The sequence below is a fragment of the Rhea pennata genome, chromosome 3 (assembly GCF_028389875.1).
Source record: "Rhea pennata isolate bPtePen1 chromosome 3, bPtePen1.pri, whole genome shotgun sequence".
NCBI classification, from domain to species: domain Eukaryota; kingdom Metazoa; phylum Chordata; class Aves; order Rheiformes; family Rheidae; genus Rhea; species Rhea pennata.
Genome location: NC_084665.1, coordinates 57,079,329 through 57,101,244, shown reverse-complemented (window position 1 = coordinate 57,101,244; position 21,916 = coordinate 57,079,329). Strand labels below are relative to the sequence as shown.

The window sequence follows — 21,916 nt, the reverse complement described above, 5'->3', positions numbered from 1 at the left end:
AAAGAGAAATAAGAATAAGGTGGTGGAGAAGGAAAAGAAAAAAATAGTGGACCACAGAGCCCAAGCCAGATTTCTGGACACCAGCCAGAGGTGTATGGGCAGCATCTCTAGAAGAGCTCATAAACAATCACATTTTCAAACAGCTGAAACTAGCACCAAACATGGACTGTGTGCATCAAGGGAAGGCAGTGCCAGAGAAGCAAAGAGTTTCCAGAGATAGCTAACAATCATGACAAGCATGTCAAGAAACTGTATGCAACCTCTCAAAGAAATCCTTTTCTACTAAAAAAGACCTTAGTGCCCAAGTCAGCAGTATTACTGCAACCTGTATTACAGCATAAAAGAAGGGAGGATTCAGTGATTCTACGAAAAAAATATTTAGTCTATTTCTACTATACATTGTTGGTTGCCAAAGCTAGTGTATGAGCTCACATATTCAGAAAGGTGGTAGAAAAGAAAAAGTAGTAGCAATTAAGCAGAAAAGAAAGATTTGATCTAGGTTTTTCAAAGGATGATTTAAAAGAACAGAGACTTCACCTTCTACTACAACTCATTCTGAGCACAGCCTTTACAAATTTATGTCCTATGAAAATCCAAGCCTAAACTAAGGATTTAAAAATCTGTATTGTTACTGGCAAGCACCAAAGTCATCCTTCTTCTCCGTATTCAATGATGAGACCTTGAAGGCTGCTGCACCTCCTAAAACGCCAGACAACCACATCATGGATCAGCACTAGCACTACTCATTCCCGTTTATGAATTATGCACACTAGCCTGATCTGCCAATATGAAATATTTCAATTTCTGACCTGACCTAAACAAATATCACAACCTGCAGACTTTAGGAGGAAGCAAAATCATATTCATACATTTGGCAGATGGATCATAAATTGCATCTCCCTGCACCTTGAGCTCAGGGAACAGATTTCCCTGAGGTGCGAGCCACAGTCATGTCAGGCCTTCAGCCACCTGTTTTCACCTTGAAACATACCATTCATTTTGGGTCAAAAGGTGTATCTATAGACATGCTCTGTTCCACAAACATGCACATACCAATGAACTTTGATCTAACAAGTACATATTAGCAGAGAACGTAAGTAGAGCAGACTGAGCATGGATGCATACGAGCTCCCTGTGGGCTTGCAAAGCTCTGCCAAAAGCCCTTGAACACCTCTAGAGCTGCCAGTATTTTAATAATGAGACATAAACTCTCATGGGTACATATCTTTTGGTGCTACAGTCATGTCTTCCACTGCAATACACACATACTCTGAGTGGCCTCACCTTCCTCAGCAGAAGAAAAACTGCAGTTGTTATGAGCCACCAGTGCTTTCTGCAGAACTTGCCACAGAGAGGGTTAGCCTCTGAGATGAATCTGGAGGATCTTTTTAAAAATACAGAGTCATGAGAAAGCCTCAAAGTGCTCAAATTCTTCCAAGAGTTTGCATTTTTAGAACTGCTTAGCTTATCCACAATGGGATTTGAATCCTCTGAAAGAAAACAACATATTTTCCTTTTATGGAATTAGGAAAAAGAAGAAAAAAAAAACACAGATTGTGCTTATCACTGATTGGTGCATCCACTAACTTCTGTGTATCCCAGATCAAGCAGTCTGATTTTGTTCCTGCTCTCTAAACCTTATTTTCACAGTTGAACATCTAAACCAGTTGCTTTTGATCAGCATTTTTATAAAGCGAACCAAGAAGCAGAGCCTCAGTGGTAGACGGACTAGCAAGTCCATCTTAGATACTATTGACTGACGGGGAGCAAACTTCATTTGAGGTCTGTGCTCTGACTCCTTCTCTTTTCCTTTCTTGCACACAGAGAACTGGGAAATTATTTCATAAAAACAACAACAAAACCAAACAAAACTGCCCCCCCAAAACACCTAGATACTTTACCTAGGTCTCAAACTGCTTGTTCTACCATACACATCGTTTTAAAGCACTCTTATTTTAAAGGTTCAGACTTCAGAGGAAGAAGAAGGAATGGTCTGGCCACACTTCCTATTTTTATTTTTAGAACAAGATGTTGGGTGATAAAGAAGAAAATGCCACCCAGGCAGAACGTAAATTCACACGTGCTATTACCACTAGCACAATGTTCAAGTCCCCTGGAAGTCCTAAAAGAGCAGGGAAATTACACCACCTTCTGGACAAATCCTATTAAGTCATGCATACAAACTGCTTCACATAATGGACAGGAACATGCCATGGAAATAGTTAGCGAGTTCCAAAGTCCGGCTTCATATTTTACCTTCAAAAATTTTGGATTTTTCCTTTTCTATAGAGAATTTTCATATACAGTAATTCCTCTTTAGAGGATTACTCAGGGAAAAATAAGAAAGCTGCATGAGGCAAGAGTACAAGACTAAAGAAAAGGCAAGAGTGAGAGGCAAAAGAAAAGAAAGCATTTTGGAGAAATCTAACTTTTTGAGCATTTGAGCATATTCAAAATTTTTCTCAAATTTTGTTTCAAGAAAGTAATAGAGACTAAGATGCAAAAAAAAAAAAATGAATTTATATTTAATTTCAACAAAGTTGTTTTATTCTTGCATCAAGAGTGGAAATGCTTGTAGAAGAGAGAAAGATTTGGTATGTCTGCACAGGAGAAATGTCTAGAATTCCCTTTCTATCTATCCACTCAAATCTCTACCTTCTCCAGAAAGTACTGCCCAGGAGAAGCGGGTAAAATATTACAAGCTGCAGATCACTTGTCTTCATTTTTATTTCTTTTCATTTTGTTCTGAGCAAAGGCAGAATATAAGGTGATCACCGCCTAAAGACACTGCCCCAAAAGCACTGCAATCTTCAGCATGGTGCAAAGGCTTCTGTAGTTCACCTGACCTTTTCCTAACGTCATGAAGGAAGGCCTCATCAGCATCTGCCTCACTTGTCCTCAGTCTTGCAGTAAAGACAAATGACAGCATCTCCCTCCTTACGGGTTTAAAGCAGAAACCCATAAATAAAAAGCATCAAGTTTGTGTCACTGGCATTCATGAACATTTTAAAGGATCAGTATGTTTATTTATGGTGGTAATATTGTCCCAGGTAATATAAAAACATTCCCTGTAAATGTGATTTTTAAAAGAGGTGCAGTCACCTTTGCACTGTGTTTTCTTAAAAGCACATCATTTTACTCCAACAGTACATTTTGTTCCAGTTGACAGCAAGACCAATTTCATTACATTCGAAAAAAATCAATCATTTGAAAAAGTTAGTCAATTTTCTTGATTTATTAGTAAGATCTACACATTCTCTATTGCAAAAGTTAACTTTCAAGAAACAAAGATTTCTTTTCCTGGTATTGGGGAGAAGTGTTTTTAGGGCTTCTGGTGCCAAAGAAATTTGATGAGCTCCTACAGAAAGATGAAAGAATAAGGGCTACTTCTGAGATAATAAAAACATTTTTTATTGTCTGTTCCTTTACATTAGATGCTATTAATTTTTATTCTGTCTCAGAGAAGTTGAAAAGGTGGAAGAATATGCCACGCTTTGCTCTGTGTTGTGCATATTTTGTGCCCCTTAAAAACCACCAAATATCAAAACCCACACATGCACATTTTAAAATAAACTGTGCAAGTTTCCTCTGCTTTCTGGCTATTATAGCCAGGTTATGGAAGCAAGCTATAACCAGCCAAAATGAACAGGACTGACCACAGGTTTTTACTCAGTTGTGCTCCTGAGTGAGGAGAGATTTTGCACGTGAAGTTACTCCATAACTATTTCAGGTTTTCACAGAACTAAGGAGGGCCTGAGTGCCAGGCTTAGGTTTACCCATTAGATACAGAAGTTCCCTCTCTGTGGCTGCGATACAGTTGTCAGCTTTCTCCAAATTCTGAAGTGTATCTTACCAAAGCTCTGCAATTGGAACCTATCTGCTCAGGTGGTCAGAGAAAAAGAAAGACAAAATAGTGAGTTAATTTTATTGTGTTAGCAAAGAAATCTAGCAAACAAAGTAGCATTTCTTGTTCTCCAGTATCCCACATACACTTTGATTTTTCTCCCTATCTGTTGTCAAAAGCAGTCTTGGCTGCCAGTTCAGGTGGTGTTTGTTATTTTGGATGAGATAGGCACAATAAAAGTGTTCATTCACGCTTGACTTGATATAAACATTAAGAAAATAATTAGTTTCAAGGAGAGAGTGGAAAAGGAAAAGAAAATAGGAAACCTATAGCTTTAATGTATTCTACAAGATTAAGAGATTGGTTCCCATGAAAACTTTACCACCAAATAGAGCTTTCACATTTCATTGCACTTTGTTATAAAAATATGCAAGTCATAAAATATTTGGCATATGGATTAACTGAAGGCAACATTTTTATTAATGCAATGAAGACAAATATTCTCCTCGCGTTCTGTACACAAAAATTTCCTGTCTTACAGACTTGATAACTTTTTTAAACTCACAAAATTCAAGAAAAATGTATGCATATTTCAAACTGCAAGTGAACACAATCAAAAAGAAAAGTCAGCACAGAAAAAATACACAGCAGCTGGCAAGCCAAGTGTATTAAACATCTCAATAACCAATTGCTAGTGATAATGACTTAAGAGGCCAATTACATTCCATTCTTTTCTTTAAAATATTCCCTTCCTTAATATTATCCTCTTGGCAGCTTACAAAAAAACAAAATGAAATAAATCATCAGCATCACTGACAAAAGTGCTCAAATCATATTGCACTGAACTATTATCTCTGTCATTATCTGTAGACAGATGTCCACACTTACATTTGTGTTCTGTGATGTAAACGGTCCATTATCTATCTGATCAATTTTGTCATAGTTTTACTGATCCTATGTTTCAGAACAATAGTATCAAAGTATTATTAAATAAGTAAAAAAATGAAAAGTCTCTAGGCTTTGATTTCTTGCTAGGAGGACGACAGTGAGCAAGGGTTATCTTAATAAATGTTATTAAATGGTGTCTCAGATGATAAATTCTACTACAGACAAAGAAGGAATGAAAGAGAAGTTTCAATATGGCTTGGCACAGTTAAGAAAAACATGACATTGGAGGGATGACAATCACCAATTTCTTACTTTACCTTCCAGTTTATGTATACCACTAAAGCAGTACTGGATGGAAACTTCCTTCCTTCAACTACCTTCTGCTTCAAAGCAGTCGCATAAATCCAATATTTGAAATGTGTCTAATCCAGAATCACTTATTGCAGTGGATTCCAGTGCAGGGATTCACTAGCCTGGCAATATATTACCTTTCTGTGCAGGGGCCTTCACTGTATTTTTCTCATCTCAATACAGTCATTTTTAAAAAAATAAGTTCTCAAAAAGCTTTATCTACTTTATACAAAGAAAGGAAAGACTGCCGTAATAAACTTCTGAACTTCAGGTGGAGCAGCAGGTTAGCACACAAAACTGTAAATTGCATAGATCTAATTTGTAAGTATTAGTCCACAGTAGAAGCAATCTTTTCAATGGCACCATACGTGGCCCTAAATATCTGCTGCCCTGTGGGTCACCATGCAGAGAGAATAGTCTTTTCTTCCCAGCACTTCATGATGCAACAGCAGAGGGTGTTGCAGATCAGGTCTAAGGTGCACTGAGGACAACTATGTAGCAACTCTTACATAGCACTCCTCCCCCCTCCCCCCAATTCTGGCTGCTTTTCCTAGTTTTTCATAAGCGTTAGCACCGATCACAAACAATCACAAAAGAAACATGACCGAAAGAAAAAACACGCAATTGAACAAAAGAGTAGAGAGGAGAGAGTTAACACAAGGAAACTGTTTCCTTTCTATTCTTCCTTGACAATGACTGGAAAAGATAAAGTTTAATCCACATGGGGAACACTAAAGAAAAGAAATTAATCTTCAGACAAAACAGGTCTTACACAAAAAATCCCAGAGCAGAAGAAATCACTGTGGGATGACTAATACAGGACCAAATCTCCCACAGGTATCAGAATATGCAGAGAAGAGAAAGATTGTCCAGCACTTAAGGATCTTGGGACGTTACTTGTTTCACATCTGACAATTTCAAGATCACCTTTATGAAAATCAAGATCCTACTGTGCTATTTGCTAGCTCCCCACATTGTGAAAGAAGTAAAAGTCTGTGACGTAGAAAACAACAGAGAAAATCACATGGATTCCCACAGAGAAATCTGCTGATTGCAAAGACAGCCTCCTTCTATTGGTTCCCTGCCTCCTTCTGGGATGATATCCCTATGGAAAAACCTTACAGACTGAATCCCACAAACCTTTAGAAGACTTCCATATGCTACAAAAAATGGGCCTTTTTATACTTCAAATTACAAAGCAAAGGGAAGTAACTGATCTAAAAACTGGACACTGCTCTCATGTCAATTCTCTCCCACACTCTCCTCCTATCTGCTATTGGGCAAAAATAGCTCTATGACTGGATGTAGCATTACAACAAAGTAATAAGTCCAGTTTTAAAATAGCTGCCTTCTCTGTCCTACTGCAATCAGCTAATTTAAATGGTTTAAATGACTCACTAAAATCATGTTTAGTGCAGGAATATCAGTCTTCCCCTAAAGTATCCGTATCATTGCTAAATACAAAGTCTTCAAAGATGAGTTCTGGTTGCAGGGATTGGGGGAGAATCACCTACTGAATCTCGTAATTTCTCCAAAGTGATTGATCACTGTTAGAGCTGCTCTCAATCCAGAGCCAGTGATAAGCAGTGTTTGATTCATGTGTTTTTAATATACTACTTGCTATAAAACATATATTTCAGTGGCTGTAGTCATCTGACACTGACATGAATGCAACCGAGTCCCCTGGCAAGAAGGGAAGTTCTACCCCTCTTTGGTTCATAGGATACTGATGGCCCAGTGAAAGACAAGCATGAAATCAGTTCTGTCAAAATGTCACGTGCAGCTCCACAGAGGTACAGTATTCCTTGGTTTAGGCATAAGACACAAGGCTGTCTCCTAAACAAGTGAGCAGTAATAAACATTGGGAGAACACAGAAAAGAGAGAACCCTTTCAGATCTGACTTTGGGTACAGACCAAATTAAGGGAGAGCTTAAAGGCTCTCTGTTTTCATTTCTCTACTTGAGTCTTTTTTCTGACCATGCTTTCTACTTAGGGTGCTATAAATAAGCATTCTTATTTGTGCTTTACCTAAACTCACTTCAAGTGAAGTATGATTTCAAGATAGCAGTAAATCACAGCACTTGTTAGTCAAGGCTGAGGGAAAGTAAATCCTCTGGTACAAAAGTGTCCAGCTCTCTACCCCATTTCTTCAAAGTTTCTTTAGGTATGTATCCCCTGGCACCATTCTGAGAGCAGGTATGACAAAATTAAAAGAAGAAAAGCCACTCTTGTGATAAACTTTCCAGTACGAGGCAAGATCATTGGAGCACTGAGAGCTTGCTCAGGAATGAAAAATACACATTAACATTAAGAATAAAAGCAGAACATGCGCCCTTCCTCTGCCAGTCAAATCTGCTCCCTGAAAGGGAGCTACATCTCTTTATGGACTGAATAAAGCACAAACTTACCTTCAAGCAGTCATGTAGGTTTTGCCAAAGTTTCTGTAAGAATAGATTTTTAATGGAAAAAGTTACCTGGGTTTTTGTAGATGCTAAGCACATCCTTGAAGTAATGAGGTAAGAATCTTTCTAATAAAAGCAGCACATCCTCCAGTTCTTCCAGAATCCCCACAAGCAGAAAATTCTCATTAACGTTCAGCTTTGCTCTTTCAAGAGCCCACTCACCAGGCTCCCTATACAAAATTAAAAGAGGGAAAGGAAAGGAAGAGAAAAAAGAGAATGGGTCTTTAAATGTGCATTTGCCTTGGAAATTTAAGCTAAAAACATAAATGCAGGAAAACCTGTGCAGTGTTTTATGCTGTACGTCCAACAGAAAACAAAAAGGCATCTATGTGGCTTATAGAGCATTTCCACAAAACATCTAGACTTGTTTTGGTATGTAAAAACACGATCACTTTAAAATGAGGTTAAACAACGTGCAGGAGTACTCAGTTCTCCAGACATCTTCCACTCAGATATTTAAAACCTCACACTTGTGAAATCATGTATTTCTACTCAGAAGCATGACCCCGTCCATCTCACTGGAGGAATGGCTTCCCTAGGTGGTGAACAGCTCTCTAGAAATGGTAGGGTCCTCTAAAGAACACCAGGAGAGCTGCTGCGAGCAATCACTGCCTTTTATTACCCAGTAAAAAGCACATAGGAATCTAACAGCCTCTTTCCTGCCTTGTCTAATTAATTTAAACTCCTGCTAAAATCTCCAGGACCCTCCCTTTCTCCTTCATTACCCCATGACTGCCCCAAGCTCTGCTACCAGATGTACATTTATTTGCTCTGATTGCTACCTGTTTTGAAGATCAGGTTAAGGTTACTCTGTGTTTCCCCTACTGAGAGAAACCAGTAGCAGACCAGTAAATTTTTATGCTTCTCTCATAGCTTCATGGAAGCACAATTAAGTTAAACAAGGACATGAATCCTGAATTACTTAGATTAATTAATTTATGTCTCTAGGAGCAGCAGTCAGCATTCCTATTGATAAGGGACATGCCCAGTGTCCCAAACTAAAGTTTCACAGGTTAGAGCTGGGATGATGAGTATTTGAGTCACATATACTACCTCTGAGTGGCCAGAGATCACACCTGTTCCCTGACTCCCATCAGGCTATTGCAAACACTATGTCCCAGTAGGTTTACAGTTGTCAAAAGCTCTTTGGATAACATGTGGAAAATCTTACTGCTTTACACTCTGCCTTGGTTTACTTCATTTTACTGTTTTTTCCAGAGATCTTACCCATGCCTTCCTTTTGAACTTGTTTAACTAAACCTGTACTTTTTAAAAACCGTCCATTTAGAGCAGTTTTTCATTCCATTCTTTGCATGGGTCCATTTTCGGGAAGAACACAATGTCCTAAAAAATGGACTAAGATCATCCTTCTTCAAGCTCCTTGTGAGATTAGAAAGCAGTTTAAGAAAGGAGGCTTGGATGCTGGGCAGGTGTGAGAATGGAGAAGACAAGGACTTGTGCTGTGATCAGTCATGTGAGATCTGCTCCTGATCCCATGGGGGAAGCACAGGGGGATGTTTTCCTGACCATCTCCTCTCTGCTACAAGGGAGTTCATTCATATCTTCAAAGTCACAGAACACAACATAGCAAGGTTGTTATTTTCAATCCTAAGTGGATTTTGTTGGATAACCATGCTCTGAGAGTGGTCTGCCTGACAGGCAAGAGAGAGCCCAATGAGAAATCAGCTGACAGAAGGGGATGCACAATCTGATAATCTCTTCATCCAGGATAGCAGGGATGAGGGCTGGATCCAACATACCCAGTCTGCTCACCCTGTCTGTGGCCTTCACTTTAGTGAACATTTTCCTTGGTGACTGGCATGCAAGAAGTTAGCTGCAGGCCAGACAAATAGTGTTAGAAGCTATTCCCTGATACAGTCCCTTCAAGTCATGACTGTCTGCATCTCCATTGCCTGTCCAAGATATAGACCGGCTATGTAACACAACAAGCACATATCTAATCTTGCAACAAGAAATGTGCACATGTGCTGCTAAACGTGACTGGATGTGTACCCACCACATGGCCAAAACCAGTATGTATTCATCTCTTGCCTTGGGTCTGAACAGACAATCATCACGTATTTCAGTTGAGCAATAGACATCTGGTAACATTATGGAAACTGTGTGGTCTGTCCCAGCAAATTCCCACATGCATTTAGGATCTCCCTTTGAAATTATGTTCTTAAAATCATGTCCTACTCTTCTGGCGGGCAGAACATCAAGTACTCCTAGTAAGGCCATGACTTCTTTAAAAAAGCAGGTCTTATCGTCTGACTCCTTATGTCAGGATAAAGCTGAAGAGGTAGTAATGTTGAAGCTGATCTTGAAAATTTAATTTTAAAGGCATGCTACCTTTCAGACTTGTGGTAACTGCAGGAAATGGACCTATAATATGCTACGAAACAGTATTTCAATATACTGTTCAGAACTCCCTAGAGACTTGTGAAAGCATTCATGCATGTCACTGTTGTTTATGGGACTACTCACATATACAAGTTAAATATACACCCATAAACATTTTCAAAATACATTAAGGAAAAAAAGGAACAAAACTAAAGTCATGAATGTATTTTGTTTCTTAAATAGACTCTCATTTATGCCCAAAATACGTTTTTGAAGGAATCTACAGCAAAGACACTTTGAAAATGGGATTTGGGAATGAACGCATTTTCACTTCTTAGCACTGCTACAAAAAAGCCTGGCTTTTGTAAAAAATTTTTGAAGATATGCATAATTATTAGATAATTATTCCATTATGGAGCAGTGGTAAAAACCTAATAAATATATCTAGATTTGTTTAATTATTCAAGTGTGAAATCAACAAAAAAGGACATTACTCTTTACATCCCCCTTCTTACTCCAAAATATATGCACGCAATTACCCCATACAACCATGTTAAACATACACTTTTCTTTTGTGCTTCGAATAGCTGTTGCCTATGCTTTAGCACTTTCTAAGAAAAAGTTGGCAATGGCTATCACTTAACAAATAGCTTCTATACATTTACCTGCATCTTGGGTGCTGTCCACAGAAATATGGTATGATGTAGAATAACCTGGGATTGGAACATTCAGGGTAGTTTTCAAGGATACATACATTGATATCCTGTGGAGGACAAGAAAAGAAAAGGAGTCTGACGACTGTGTTTTCCCTACTCTATTAACACTTGTTTCTTTATCTCATATTTCATACAGTCATCTCAGAATGAAAGAGTTGTGCTGAGGTCATACCACATACCTTAAAAATAACTTGGTCATTTTAATACTTCTAAATTTTATTAGGAAGCTAAAGGGGGGGGGGGGGGAGAAGTTCTTTTGTGCTATGATGCCTTGCTGCAGATCACAGAATTTTTATACTGGGATTAATGCATGATTCAAATCAGGACACACAAGTGATCCTCAGATTAAATATTTAAAATATTCAGAACATTATTTTCTGATTCTTCTTCTTTCTAGATATACTCTTGGAGAAACCTGAAGTAGTCAGAATAAATCGAATTGAAACATCAATTTTTGTTTTTTATTATTCTACCTCATACAATGACTACACTAAACAAATGCTTGCTCTTTATATGACAGCCTATATCACCTTCGATTACAACTCAGTATATTCCTCAGATGTTCAGAATTGACCCTCTTGTGTAAACCCTTCCTGAGAAAAGAGCTGATTAGAAACTCTTTATCATTTTTCTGATTTACTGTTCATGTAAGGAGGAACTTTTCATCATTTTTCTAAGACTTGGTATGCTACTGAATGCTGAGGAACTGCACTCCATTCTTAATTTTATTTTAGCTCAGTAGTAAAGACACCTTCAATGGGATTGAATTCTACTATACCTAAATATCGTAAGTATCCTCATTCTCCAGGAAGATCCACTGATTCGAAAGAGACTTTTGGAGAAAGAAAAAGTGTAATACAACATAAGCAATGATGAAAGAATCTCACCTGTTTCCAAGTAATCTTTTTTCCTTCATTCCTGTTTAAACACATCTGCTTTTACAAGCAATTGGGCTGCACACGTTAATAACAAACCAATGACTATTCAAATATATACTTCATCAAGTAAATAAAACACGATTGAAAATATTTCAGTAGATAATATGCCATCTGAGAGCCAGAATTCCTCACCAGTCTGGGAGACATTCAGAGCATTTCCAGTGTCAGTGAGAAACAAAAATTCCCATGGCAGCTCAGGAAGCAGGCTGCCTACAGCAGCATTGCATCCTGAGACCTCAATTCAGAAAAATTGTTTCGCTCCTCCCAGAACTTAAGTCCTCATGCTAACCTTCATTAGTTTCAGATTTGGGTTGGTAAGTTCTTTTAAAGAGCATTCCCTTTTCCATTCCAGTCTTACGCTTATGTAAATCAGAATTTCTGAACATGTCAGAAGATCCTGGGCTGTAAATTCTGTGAATGTAAAAATTGCCAACTGGGATACAAATATTCCATCCGTCTTGTTACCCTCAGTGTATTCAAGCATACTTAACACGGCTTGCCAGAAGATTCATGCCAAACGATTGAAGGTCATAACGTGAATTTTAGAATTTAAGTTTCTTTCTTTAAGCTGTCTTCCACCCGCTTTGCTCTCATTGCTATAAACATTACTAAGAAATCCATCGGTGACACAAATACGGTGTTCTTCCTTATGTGCGAGTCCAAAAACTTTTTAACACAGAGGAATTAAGAAAATGCAGTTCCGTAAAGGGACGTTGTATTTTTTACTGTAGACAGTATTAAAGATGTTTTCAGGGATACATATTTTACAGTTTTCTTAAGAACCTGCAGAACTCTGCAATAAACTTATAAATAGCTAAAACATTGTTCTGAAATACTTTAAATTATGTCAAAAAGTCAGCTTATGCTTGATTAGTGGATTAATTAAAGAGAAGAAACATATAAGATTAAAAAAAATAGCAACAACCAATACAGAACTGATCCTCTTCCCTTACTCCTGTGCAAAGGTGAAGTAGCATTAATTCATAGCTATATGATTTCTTCACAAGAATAATGAATACAGTGAGAAAACAATATTCTCCGAGACAAATAAGTCTTGCTATTCAATACAAAAGAGTAACAGGGACCTACTTGTTCTTCTGAAAGAGGTATTTGATAAACAGAGAAAACATCCACACAATAGCAGTAACATGCATTCACATGGAGAATCCAGCAGCTTTAACAATTAAGTAACTTATGTTTAGCCAAGACCAGATTTTTAGTGCACTCTTTTGGTGTGAACTGCTGGAAGATCACTGAAAGAAGCAGCACTTCCCTTGAAGCTGATTTGTGAACGGAACAAAAGGATTGAAGTGGAAAACCCTCCTTCCCCACACTGATTCAACAGAGGTTTAAGATAAAGGATAAGCACGTTTTTAAACAAACCTACAATTTTTCAGTCGAGGAACAAAATATGCTTTTCATGTTCCAGATAGCAGAAGCACCAGCTTTGCTCTGTGGTCAAAGGACTGCCCCTTTTTAATCTCCGTTTATTACTGCTGCTGTAAAAAGCAGCATTACTTGCTGACATGTGATAGGCATTACAGCTGCTGGATGGTTCTAATACATTTGCAGCACCTGCTATCCTTTCATATTTTAATGTATTCACAATTTGTGAAATAAATCACCAGCAACCACCCATACCCTCCAAGGAGATTTTACTTGATGATAATTATGCAGCTTCATGATCCGTGAAATCAAAATTTTCATCAGGAGGCGTGACAAAAGAGAAGTGTGGCCTGAGGTATACTCCAGTGTGAAACATTTATCAGTGTGCTAATTATTACAAAACTTAAACATATCTAAATGAAGCTCTTTTTTTGCTGCTGACATGACTTATAGGAATTTCTGTTTTCTTCTGAGCACAAAAAACTGTAGTGAAACTACATTATTTTAGTCAATGTTATTCTGTTATCCTAGAGAATGTTAATGCTACATTTTCCATTTACAGCTTGTTTCCCTAGCAGTACACAGGTCTTAGAGCAGATAGTTTTGTCGCAGAGACAAAAAACCCAAGGTGAGAGATCACAGCTTTTCTCATTCAGGTCACTTGAAGAGCATTTAAAAAAAATCATTCAAATACAGCCGAAAAAGATTCAGAATGAAAGCAGTAGAGCTACTTTGATCACACCCCTCAACACTAAAGAGGAATTCTTTACTCCCCAGCTATCAGCTATAATCCGCACTGATCGCATTCAGCTGAGTTTCTGTCTCCACAAGGACACAGGGTTTCTCAGGAACCATCCCTGGGCCCCCTCCCTACCCCATCTATCGGACCCTCTGGGCTTCTTTCTGCAAGTAACAACAGAAACAATTTTCTTCATAAAGCTTTATCTTTCTATTACTACTACATCAGTAATGTCTACTTCCTTCTTCCCCAAGACCGATTCTCATATGAAAGACCTGCTCTAATATATTGGTCTGTGAACCAGCCAGACTACTGATCTATTAGAAATGTATCAAAGACAGGTTATTAATATTTTTGTTTACTTTCCAAGTTAGTAAGAAACCAATCATTTTATTAGCCATAGTGAGCTCATATATGGAATAAGAGAAAGTCTGCACAGGATTAAAAAATTTTCTTGGATGAGAAATTTCTTCTGGAACGGGAATACTATCATAAAACTGTAAACTTCAAAGCATTTGCTGTAAAACAGTAAGTCTTTAATTTTCGCAGAATCACAGAACAGTTGAAGCTGGAAGAGACCTTTAGAGATCACCTAATTCAACCCCCTGCTTAAGCAGGGTCACCTAGAGCACGTTGCCCAGGATTGTGTCTAGACAGCTTTCAAGTATCTCCAAGGATGGAGGCTCCACAACCTCTCTGGGCAATTCACTCCAGTGTTCAGTCACCCTCACAGCAAGAAGCTTTTCCTCATATTCAGACATAATTGCTTGCATTTCAGTTTGTGCCTGCTGCTGCTCATCCTGTCAGTGGGCACCACTAAGAAGAGTCTGGCCCCATCTTCTTGACAACTTCCCTTCAGACACTGACACAATTGATAAAATCCCCTCTGAACCTTCTCTTCTCCAGCTGAACACTCCCAGCTCTCATAGCCTTTCCTCATAGTAAAGACGCTCCAGGCCCTTCATCACCTTAGGAGCCCTTCACTGGACTCACTCTGGTAGATCCTTCTCTCTCTTGTACCAGGAAACCCAGCACTAGACCCAGCACTACAGTTGTGGCTTCACCAGAGCTGAAGGGGAAGGACCACCTCCCTCGACCTGGTAATGCTCTTCCTAATGCAACCCACGGTGCCATTGGCCTTCTTGGCCACAATGCCGCATTGCTGGCTCATGGTTAACGTGTTGTTCACCAGGACTCCTAGGCCCTTCTCTGCTGAGCTGCTTTCCAGCTAGTCAGCCCCCAGCCTGTTCTAGTGCATGGGGTTATTCCTTTTCAGAGGCAGGACTCTGCACTTCCCTTTGCCGAACATCATGAGGTTCCTGTCTGTCTATTTCTCCAGCCTATGGGGTCCCTCTAAATGGCAACACAGCTCTCCGGGGTATCCGCCAGTCCTCCCAGTTTCATAGCATCAGCAAACTTGCTGAGGGAGCACTCTGTCATTGATGAGTAAGTTGAACAGGATCAGATCTGGCACTGACTCCCCAGGGTGCACTGCTAACATCAGGCCTCCAAACAGGCTTTGGGCCACTGATGACAGCCTTCTGAGCTCTGCCGTTCAGCCAGTTTTCAATCCACCTCCCTGTCTGCTCATCTAACATGTAAAAGTTTGCTCTACTTAACAACCCTTGAAAATACTGTACCAGACAAAAAAAAGGTTGATCTTAGATTTGAAAGTTTGGGTATTTTTCTAATATAAAATCCCAACAATACTAATAGAAATACTCACCTTTTTCCTTACTTAGGAGCACCTAAGTTAAAAAAAAAAATTCTTGGGCTTAAAAACATTCCCTATTTGTTGATTCTCACTGTCTCAACCAAAAATTACAGGAATGCCATCTTCTGCCATTGACATATGGCAATTCCTCTTAATATCACTAACAATATAAAATGAGGAATCATAACTCAAATACCTACGTATCTTGCAAATATTTTTCCATTAATTTTCCATTAGTCTATGAGAAGTCATATAAATAGCCTTTCCTTCTTTCACAATCAAAATGAAAAATACGACAGTCTTTCTGTGCCCTGCCTGACTGGGATACTTGCAACTTCTGTGATGCAATCAGGAGAGACTCTACTCACAACCCATTCACAGTGTATGTTCCTTACTTAAATCTGAAGGTAATAGATGTGAAGTTAAGGTATGTCATGAAGGCCACAGAAGAAGCAGTGAACTAAATAAATACCTTTCAAGTAGGAACATAACCATAAAAGGAAATTAAATAAAATTATGTGGAAAACCCATGAGTGAGCCCAGTCTATGGTGATCTCTCCTGCATATAAGGCTGTTCTTAATACACAGTACAGTCTAGTCCTTACCATAGACAGCCAAGGAAAACGTTTCTGCTCTACTGAGAGCTCTCAGAATCCCCTAACTGCTTTTTAAATGTTTTCTCACATACTTCTTTGTATTCGTAAAGAGGTCAAGCTGACCATTATATCCTTATGGCAGCGTTGCATCGTATGAGCTAAATACCACTACACTGAAATACTGACTACTCTGACCCCTGGCTAAGGAATTCTGAGTAGCCAATGAGAAAGAGAATGGAAACAAGACAGCTCAGAAAACAGCTTGCAAATGTAAATAAGAATCAAAAGAAGGAAAGGCTTGATTTCCTACTTTGTAAGGCTGCAGAAATACATACCTTGCTCCAAAGGTGCTGGAAAGTCAAGCTATAGCTGGAATTAGAGTTTTCAAATACAAATGTAATACGACCTCTTGTTTGCTGTTTAGCAACACAAGTCATTTACATATTTTTATTGGAAAATAAAATTACAACACAATACATAATTTTAACCCTAAGTAAAGAAGTTTTTACTTAGGTGATATTTTACACTCTTATTCAATCTCAATCAACTATTTGGATAATTAGAGCTGTACAGTATCACTAAAACCTGTTTGTTTCAGATTCTGGAGGAATCTGGTACTTGCTTGTGAACATAGACAAACAGCATTGGCAGTAGATCATCTTTAGGTCCCCAGGCGCTGGCCATCACCTCCCAACTGCCAGTACAGCTGAAGCTGAGTGGTTTCTCGCCCATGCTGTTCTGCTATTTAGCCCCTCCAAGAAGGACTGCCAATTGTAGTAGGCTGTGCCAAACTGTGTGGGAGTTTTATGAGACATCTAAATTTCCTCTGGAGACTGCGACAAGCTGACCAAGTTTATTCTGACGCCATAGGCAGACTCCCAAGCAAGAAGTAGGTACTTCAGGGTGGAGCTCCATGAGACAGCAGAGCTGATCTAGCTGAGGGTTTCTGTGCCCAACCACCCCTTCACACTAGCTCTGATGGCCCCTTGACTCCTATGCAAGCTCCACCAGCTCAGCAAAGCAACAGAAAACCTTTTTCCCTGAATTTGGTCAGTCTTCTTCTAGGACAGTGAGCAAAATGGGCTTGTCTCAGCCCATCTCACAGAAGTGTCATAATCTCCACTGTAACACTGCTATTCAACTGCTGTAGTATATGTCCCACGGGAGTGATGCAGGCAATACCAAGTGACTTCAGGCACATGGTTCGTATCTTTCAGGTATTTTGTTAGTGTGGTCACTGCAATGATGGGGAAACAGTTGGTCACCAGATCATGAGGTCTTTTCTCACTGGTATTGGGACATAACCACCTGCTGTGCCAAGATGCTCTGACCATGGCAATATGAAGCTCACGTGTGTGCCCACCTGCTGTCAGGACTGAAGTCCATCCAAACAAAGACAAAATGGATGCCTCCTTATCTTTGACAAACACTGCATTTAAAGTTGAGATAGGGTTTCCATTCTAAAACTAGTTTTTAGTCACAGATAATATTCCTTTCAACTCTTTCTCACTTCGTATGTCTATTTTTTATAAGACAACTCCAAATGCTTTTGTATAGCTTTTCAAAAGGCTGCACAGATATTTCATACTTTTGTAGGTATTCAAATTCCGTTCTTCCATATATCTGTCAGTAGCTGAAATATGCTTTTTGAAAAATCTTTGATCTCTTAAATTCCCAGGAAAGCATCATTATCATTTCTTCTACAAACTGTTCTCCATCTTACATGCATTGTATAAAAAAGTAGCAGCAAAAGCAACTAGAGAATAAAGAGAAGAGAAAAACTGAAAAATCAGCCTTTCATCACCAATACTTCTGTAATGCACAGTGTACTCATAGTGAATGATACAATATAACAACCAGAAACATCAAAAGAGCATCCTCTAAAAGGTTTCAGGTACTCTTAGCAGCAGCGTGTAGGAAAAGCAAAAGCACCCCGTAGTGACAGTTTGTTTGATGCAAAAGGTGTTCCTCCAGCCACCTTACCTAAAGGTCACTTAAAAACAGAAGTCCTCTTGTAAAACAAGCTAATGTGCTCTTAAAAATGGTTTGCTGAATACTTTTCTTCTCCAATGATTGTCACTCCCTATTATCTGGAAATTGACTCCCTCTCCATTTTTCCCTATTCTTCAAATGCTTTCTATAACCACCCCTCTGTCAGCAAACCACCTGTCCACTATTCACTTTGACAGGTAGGGCTGTTCATCTAAGACCCACCATCATGATTCTAGCGTATGAGCGACCAGTTTTCAAACAGGAGAGCAGAAATTGTGAACATTGAGAGATTGTGGCACAACGTTAATGTCAGCAGTCAAGGACTACTAAGGCCAACCCTGCGCCTCGCACAAAGCCCCTGGGCAGCCACCAGGAGACAACGAGGATGACTCGGAGGACAGACCCTGCTCTGTTTTTGTAAGTGCTCACAGCTTTATTTGTGAAACTCATCTGATGAGAAGTCATGAATACAAAATTGTTTTGGGGAAACAAGGCAACTACACACAGAAACAACGTTCAAATGCTCACGTTAGTTCTTTTCCGTATTGGTCTGTCACTCTCGTTAGTCACTGCCAGTTAAGGGGCTCCAAATATATTTTGTGCCCTCTCTGAGATTGACACGTATTTGATATGTCCAGTGACTCATACAATGACCCAATATGGAGAACTGAAGCAAGTCAACCACGTAGGTGAGAAAAATAGATTAAAAAGGGGAAGAGGGGAACATAAATCTCTCTGTTTTGAAAGTTATTTCCTTAAAGAAATACACACTTTAAAAACTAGCTGTCGGCCCCAGCAGCATTTCACCCCTCACTCCTGTGGCTGGAGGGAGTTCAGCTCTTGGTTGTAGGGTTACCCCCTGAGAACCCATTTCTTTGGTGTGGGCAGAGCATGCCACTGCACTGCACCACTGAACAGCAGCAATTGCTTCTGCTAAGCCTTTTTCACCTATGTCTGCAAGATTTATTACTAGCTATTTCTATTTCATACAGTCCAGGGCAGCTTGGACACATATTAATACTGCATTTGAGGGAGAGGATGGGGACGGGAAGCTTACGGGAAGGTTGGCAGTGAGGAGGATCTCGAGGTCAACCCTAAATACCAATACAGATAATACCAGGAGGACTATATGCATCTCTTATTCTACTCCTCAATATTTATGATAGCTTTTGTGAGTAACAGCATTAGTAGGATAAACTTGCAAATTAATGAAACTTCAGCTTATTTCATATTAGGAGTTTTTCTTCAACTATAAAAGCTTGTACTGTAGAAGTACAACTATTCAAGAGAAAAATCTACTATGAAAATCTGGACAAGTGTTAGGATTGGAAGCGTGGTTCACGTAAGTCTCCTTTAAATGTTGCTCTAACAAGGAAACTTGACTTTTTAAAACTAACTTAGGGTAGTTTGGTATGCTTAAACCATAGCTTAAGCAAGACTATGGCTTGCTTAGATTCCAACTGTGCTGTCTTTACATCAGCAAAGAATTCTGGGGAGGAGGTTGTTTTGTAAGGGGTAATTCTGGGTTTTCTTTGAATTGATTTTCCACTTTTTTCTGGCAAAGTATATGTTTTTCATTTTTTCCCCAGACCACATAAGCAAATATCCTGCCAACTTTAATTCCCACATTTTTCTTTTTGGTGGACTCTTTCGGCTGGACTGATTTGCCTGTTTTTTCTGCCAACAATGTATTCAGCTCTTCTTCCTGGCATCTTAGCAAGTGAAGTAGCAGCTAACAAAACAGCGTCTTCTGCTAGCTGTCTACATTTTCCACTTAGCACAGGCATAAATTATTCATTCATATATATACTTTTGTTGGCATTAACATAGCAGAGGTGATCAACTCTGCCCACAACACCATTATTTGTATGTGACAAACATAAAATCCATTTGCAGATCATTATTTAATTTATAAAAACATATACTTAAATATTTGCTCATTGTACATTATTCTCTTCTTTTATCAGACATTGTATTATCAATTTATAAAAGACAAATTTTACTAATTAGAATGGAACTTCATCATCATGATGACCTTCTCATATCCTTCTCTTTCATCACTTTTGCATTTTTCATCTCAGATCTTCTTAGGATGGGAAATATATTTAAAAAAAAAAAAAAGGAAAGAATTTATGCCAAAAAAAAAAAAAAAAGAGAGAGAGAGAGACTGCCTGCCAGCTGGAGGAAATGTATAAACATTAAATAACAGTCCCGTTATAGAGGGTACAGATCCAGGGAAGATCAAAAATACAGAACCATTAAACTTCAATCGAGAATGAATCTCTCTGGCAACCAACAGCACTGACACAGTACGAGACAGTACATCTGTTAATTCTGTTTACTAACATCTTTTCATAAATTAACCTGGAAAATTAGTTTGCTCAGATGATGACCCTTACTAAAATCAATTAAGGATGGGATATTTTCAGTTCTGCAAATGCAGAACAGGAAATATTCTCCACTGCACTGATTTCTCAACTCTCACTAAGACTGAGTGGCTGGATGCTAGTCAGCAGATGCTTGTGAGGAAAGCAGTGAGTTAACAGATAAAGCCAGCAATTTATGCTCACAAAAGGTAATTCTGGAGCACAAACAGTTATTCAGCTACAGATCGCTGTCTCAGCCTGGTGACTACGACGATGAAGTTAACGGGCTGGCAGCGTACCATGAAGTAAGTTATCACTGGCAGGAGTGGTCACATACGGTAACAGGCACATCCCCCTGCCTGAACGTGGCAGACGGTGAACTTTGGGCTGCTGCTGGGCCACTGAGGAAACGTTGCCGCCTTAATTGAAACAGAAAAATGAGTACCTTCAGAAGCCATTGAGCATTGAGTCCACCTTTTTTTTTTTTTTTTTTTTTTTTTTTTAAGGAAGAAATAAGTTTATCTTGACTACAGCTGTCAAATATTTCTCCATTCTGTTCATAAAAATGTTCATATGCTCTCTAACTCATATCAGTGCTTTACTACTCCTACAGTTAGAAATTCTTTACTAATCTCTGATGTGAAAACACCTCCCTGTAACTTAAGACAACTCCTTTTTGTCTTAAGTTTAATGAATGCAATGAATAACTGAAGCACATCCTCTTTATAACACATTTTTACTCATCTGAAGATTTATATTTCTACACAGTATTTCCTCCTTAAGTTGCTCTTCTGGACTCTCTCCAACTTCTTAGAACATCTTTGTCTTTTTAAGTTAAATGTTCTGCGTTATCCAGGTGTAACTGGGTTAGGAAATCTGCAGGCTGAAGAATGTCAGAAGCTGGGAAGATATTGGAATGGAAGTAACACTATGTTTCCCCATGTCCAATAGTCTTTCCCTAGCATACAGGGAAGCTGTATCCTCTTTCTAGTTGGGCTACTGGTGCCTATGTCAGACCTGGTACAAGTGGTTCTTATGCTCAGTTCTCAAAAAGGGCTGAGAGCAGAAAGTTCTCAGAGTTACAGAGGACACTAGATGTCATTCACACAGATGTCATGAGATTTAAATTATTCAAAATGTTACATAGATGTTGCAATACAGAAAGCCTATTTTTATAACAGAAATTTCTATAGTTTCACATTTTTCTCACGTCTTCCTTCCTAGGTCGAACGTCCTCTTTCCCTTAAGACCTGACTGCACATACAGAAATTATGCTCAGTGGATTTTAGCAAAAACCTCAAACTCTCATATACTAACAGAAACATATTTAAGTTCTATTAATACCACAACAACCTGAAACTAGCATTATAATGACTTTTTAGTAAAACTTCTCAAAGAAATAGTTTTAATGACATGGAAGATAAAAAGGGCTGACTAAAATATCAGAGAATGTTAAAGATGTAACTAGAGAGAAACAATCCGTCAGCCAAAAGGAAATTAATTGCATTTGCAATGAGCATTAAATATTAATGCTACTACCTTAGACATGTCATCAACACAGAGACAGAACAAACAGGAGG

The 21,916-nt window shown here is 38.8% G+C and overlaps 1 protein-coding gene across 1 annotated transcript in view; it reads right to left on the bottom strand.

The window, feature by feature from the left end:
* Positions 1-21,916, bottom strand: part of UST (uronyl 2-sulfotransferase) — a 176,031-nt gene that overhangs the window by 26,778 nt on the left and 127,337 nt on the right. Inside the window, exons 6-7 of the mRNA XM_062572365.1 lie at positions 10,555-10,652; positions 7,559-7,716 (exon numbers count right to left, since the gene is read on the bottom strand). Coding sequence (XP_062428349.1) covers positions 7,559-7,716; positions 10,555-10,652 — 256 coding nt within the window. The remainder of the gene's footprint in view (positions 1-7,558; positions 7,717-10,554; positions 10,653-21,916) is intronic.